At 48.6% G+C, this 4447-nt stretch overlaps 1 protein-coding gene across 1 annotated transcript in view; it reads left to right on the top strand.

Annotated features, from left to right (window-relative positions):
• Positions 1-8: 8 nt before the first annotated feature.
• LOC311164718 (syntaxin-1B) overlaps positions 9-4447 on the top strand; it is a gene marked incomplete at both ends in the record, with an annotated part of 18906 nt that continues 14467 nt past the window's right edge. Inside the window, 3 exons of the mRNA XM_084224281.1 lie at positions 9-68; positions 2956-3055; positions 4434-4447. The exon at positions 4434-4447 is cut by the window's right edge and continues 61 nt beyond it. Coding sequence (XP_084080407.1) covers positions 9-68; positions 2956-3055; positions 4434-4447 — 174 coding nt within the window. The remainder of the gene's footprint in view (positions 69-2955; positions 3056-4433) is intronic.

Genomic DNA, 4447 nt, shown 5'->3' with positions numbered 1-4447 from the left:
GGTGACGGTGGACAGGGATCACGGTGACGGTGGACAGGGATCACTTCATGGACGAGTTCTTCGAGCAGGTGGGACCCCAAAAACGGGCTCAGGACCCCAAAAACGGGCCCGGGACCCCAAAAACAGCTCTGGGACCCCCAAAAACGGGTTCAGAACCCCCAAAAATGGGTTCGGGACCCCCAAAAATGGGTTTGGAATGCCCAAAAATGGGACTGGGACCCCCAAAAATGGGTTCAGAACCCCCAAAAATGGGATTAGAGCCCCGAAAAACGGGTCAGGACCCCCATAAATGAGCCTGGGACCCCCAAAAACAGCTCTGGGACCCCCAAAATGGGACTGGGACCCCCAAAAATGGGTTTGGGGCACCCAAAAACGGGTTCAGGACCCCCCAAAACGGGTCCAGGACCCCCAAAAACGGGCCCGGGACCCCCAAAAATAGGTTCAGGACACCCAAAAATGGGTTCAGGGCCCCCAAAAATGGGATTAGAACCCTGAAAAACGGGTCCAGGACCCCCAAAAATGGGATCAGGACCCCCAAAATGGGTCTGGGACCCCCAAAAATGGGACTGGGATCCCCAAAAACAGGTTCAGGACCCCCAGAAACAGGTTTGGGATGCCCAAAATGGGACTGGGACCCCCAAAAACGGGTCTGGGACCCCCAAAAATGGGTTTGGGATGCCCAAAATGGGATCAGGGACCCCAAAAATTGGATTTGGTCTCCAAAATTGGGTTGGAGGCACCCAAAAACCCCCCAGGGACCCCCCAAAATTGACCTGGGACCCTCAAAAATGGGATCAGGATCCCAAAAATGGGTTCGGGACCCCCAAAAATGGGATCAGAACCCCCAAAAATGGGTTTGGGGCACCTGAAAACCCCCCCAGGGACCCCCAAAAATGGGATCAGGACCCCAAAATCGGGTCCGGGACCACCAAAAATGGGATCAGAACCCCAAAAATGGGATCAGAACCCCCAAAAACGGGTCTGGGACCCCCAAAAATGGGACTGGGACCCCCAAAAATGGGTTCAGAACCCCCAAAAATGGGAATAGAGCCCCGAGAAACGGGTTCGGGACCCCCAAAAATGGATTTGGGGCACCCAAAATCGACCTGGGACACCCAAAAATGGGTTTGGGACCCCTAAATTGGGTTGGAGGCACCCAAAAACCCCCAGGGACCCCCAAAAATGAGCCTGGGACCCCAAAATGGATCAGGACCCCCAAAACTGGGACTTGGATTCCCAAAATCCCTTTGGACCCCAAAATCCCCTTAAATTACCCCAAATCCTCCAAAATCTCCCAAAATCCCCCCAAATCCTCCAAAATCTCCCGAAATCCCCCAAAATCTCCTAAAATCCCCACATCCCCCCAAATCCCCTTAAATTACCCCAAAATGCCCCAAAATGCCCCAAAATGCCCCAAATCCCCCAATCCCCATAAAAATGCTTTAAATTACCACAAAATCCCCAAATTCTCCCCAAATGTTCCCAAACTCCCCCAAAATTCAGCCAAAATTCCTCCAAATTCCCCCCCAAAATCCCCCTCAAAACCCCTAAAATCCAAAAAAAATCCCCCAAATTCCCCCAAATTTCCCAAATCCCCTCCAAAATACCCCAAATCTACTCAAAAATCCTCAAAATCCCCCCCAAAACCCTCACAATCCTCAAAAAATCCCCCAAAATTGCCAAATTCCCCCCAAATCTCCAATTTTCCCCCAAATTCCCACAAATTCCCACAAATATCCCCAAATTCACCCCCAAAATCCCCAAAATCTGCCCAAAAATCCTCAAAATCCCCCCAAAAACCCTAAAATCCCCCAAAAATCCCCCCAAAATCCCCCAAAATTCCCAATTTCCCCCAAATCCCCCCAAATTCCCCCAAATTTCCACAAAATTCCCCAAAATTCCCAAATTATCCCCAAAATTCCCAATTTTCCCAAAATTCCCCCCAAATATTCCCAAAATTCCCAAAATTTCCCCAAAATTTTCCCAATCTCCCAAATTCCCCCAAAATTCCACCAAAATTCCACCAAAATTTCCCCCCAAACCCACCAAAATTCTCCAATTCCCCAAATCTCCCCCAAAATCCCCAAATTTCCCCCAAATTCCCCAAAATCCCCAAAATTCGCCAAATTCCTACAAATCCCGCCAAATCCCCCAAAATTCCCCCAAAATTCCCCTAAAAGTCCCCCAAAATTCCCAATTTTCCCCAAATTTCCCCAAATTTCCCCCAAAATTCCCCAAATTCCCCAAAATTTCCCCCAAATTTTCCCCAAATTTCCCTCAAAATCCCCAAATTTCCCCAAATTTCCCCCAAAATTCACAAATTCCCACAAATTCCCAAAATTCCCCCCAAATTCCCCCAAAATACCCAAATTTCCCCCCAAATTCCCCCAAAATTCCCAATTTCCCCCCAAATTCCCCAAATTTCCTCAAAATCCCAAAATTCCCAAAATTCCCCAAAATTCTCCCAAAATCCCCTCAAATTCCGCAAAATTCCCCGAAAATTCCCAAATTATCCCCAAATTTCCCCAATTTTACCCCAAATTATCCCCAAATTATCCCAAAATTCCCCAATTCCCCCCAAATTCCCAAAAATCCCCAAAATTTCCCCCCAATTCCCCCAAATTTCCCAAATTATCCCCAAATTTCCCCAATTTTACCCCCAAATTTCCCCAATTTTACCCCAAAATTTCCCCAAATTTCCCCCAAATTCCCCAAAATTTTCCCAAAATTCCCCAAAATTCCCCCAAATTCCCCCAAATTCCCCCAAATTGCCCCCAAAATTCCCAAATTCCCCCAAATCCCCCAAAATTCTCCCAAAATTCCCCCAAAATCCCCCCAAATTCCCGTAAAATTCCCCCAAATTCCCCCAAAATTCCCCAAATTTCCCCCAAATTCCCGAATCCCCCGAATTTCCGGGATTTGCCCAAACCCGCCCGGATTTGCCCCGTTCTGGAGGTGGAGGAGATCCGGGGCTGCATCGAGAAACTCTCGGAGGACGTGGAGCAGGTGAAGAAGCAGCACAGCGCCATCCTGGCCGCCCCCAACCCCGATGAGAGTGAGAAATTAATTAATTATTAGTGATTAATTAATTATTAATTAATTATTCATTCATTAATGGGGTCATTAATAGGGTTATTAATGGGTTAATGGGTCATTAATGGGTGATTGGGTCACTGAGGAGCAGCACAGCGCCATCCTGGCCACCCCCAACCCCGATGAGAGTGAGAAATTAATTAATTATTGCTTAATTAATAATTATTAATTAATTATTATTCGATTATTGGGTCATTAATGGGGTCATTAATGGGGTTAATGGGTCATTAATGGGTGATTGGGTCACTGAGGAGCAGCACAGCGCCATCCTGGCCGCCCCCAACCCCGATGAGAGTGAGAAATTAATTAATTAATTATTATTAATTAGTTATTAATTAATAATTAATCAATTATTGGGTCATTAATGGGGTCATTAATGGGGTCGTTGGGTTGTTAATGGGGTGACTGGTCACTCACTGGTCACTCACTGGTCAGTGACCATTCAGTGACCCAGTGGTCACTCAGTGGTCACCCCGTGGTCACTCAGTGGTCACTCAGTGATCAGTGCCTGGTCACTCACTGGTCAGAGACTGGTCAATGACCCAGTGGTCACTCAGTGGTCACTCAGTGGTCACTCAGTGGTCACTCAGTGGTCACTCACTGGTCAGTGACTGGTCAGTGACTGGTCAATGACCCAGTGGTCACTCAGTGGTCACTCAGTGATCAGTAACTGGTCACTCACTGGTCAGTGAGTGGTCAATGACCCAGTGGTCACTCAGTGGTCACTCAGTGGTCACTCAGTGGTCACTCTGGTCACTCAGAGACCAAGCAGGAGCTGGAGGACCTGACGGGTGATTGGTCACTCAGTGGTCACTCACTGGTCACTCACTGGTCAGTAACTGGTCAGTGACTGGTCAGTGACCAGTCAATGACCCAGTGGTCACTCAGTGGTCACTCAGTGGTCACTCAGTGGTCACTCTGGTCACTCAGAGACCAAGCAGGAGCTGACGGGTGATTGGTCACTCAGTGGTCACTCAGTGGTCACTCAGTGATCAGTAACTGGTCACTCACTGGTCAGTGACTCAGTGGTCACTCAGTGGTCACTCAGTGGTCACTCCCCGGTCAATGACCGGTCTGTAACTGGTCAGTGATTGATCAATGACCCAGTGGTCACTCAGTGGTCACTCAGTGGTCACTCAGTGGTCACTCAGTGGTCACTCAGTGGTCACTCTGGTCACTCAGAGACCAAGCAGGAGCTGGAGGACCTGACGGGTGATTGGTCACTCACTGGTCACTCACTGGTCAATGACTGGTCTGTAACTGGTCACTCACTGGTCAGTGGTCAGTCAGTGACCCGGTGGTCACTCAGTGGTCACTCAGTGGTCACTCTGGTCACTCAGAGACCAAGCAGGAG

Source organism: Fringilla coelebs (genome assembly GCF_963513975.1).
Source record: "Fringilla coelebs genome assembly, chromosome: 35".
In the NCBI taxonomy this organism is placed as follows: domain Eukaryota; kingdom Metazoa; phylum Chordata; class Aves; order Passeriformes; family Fringillidae; genus Fringilla; species Fringilla coelebs.
Note: the sequence above shows the minus strand (reverse complement) of the source record. Positions and strands in the feature narration are given on the sequence as shown.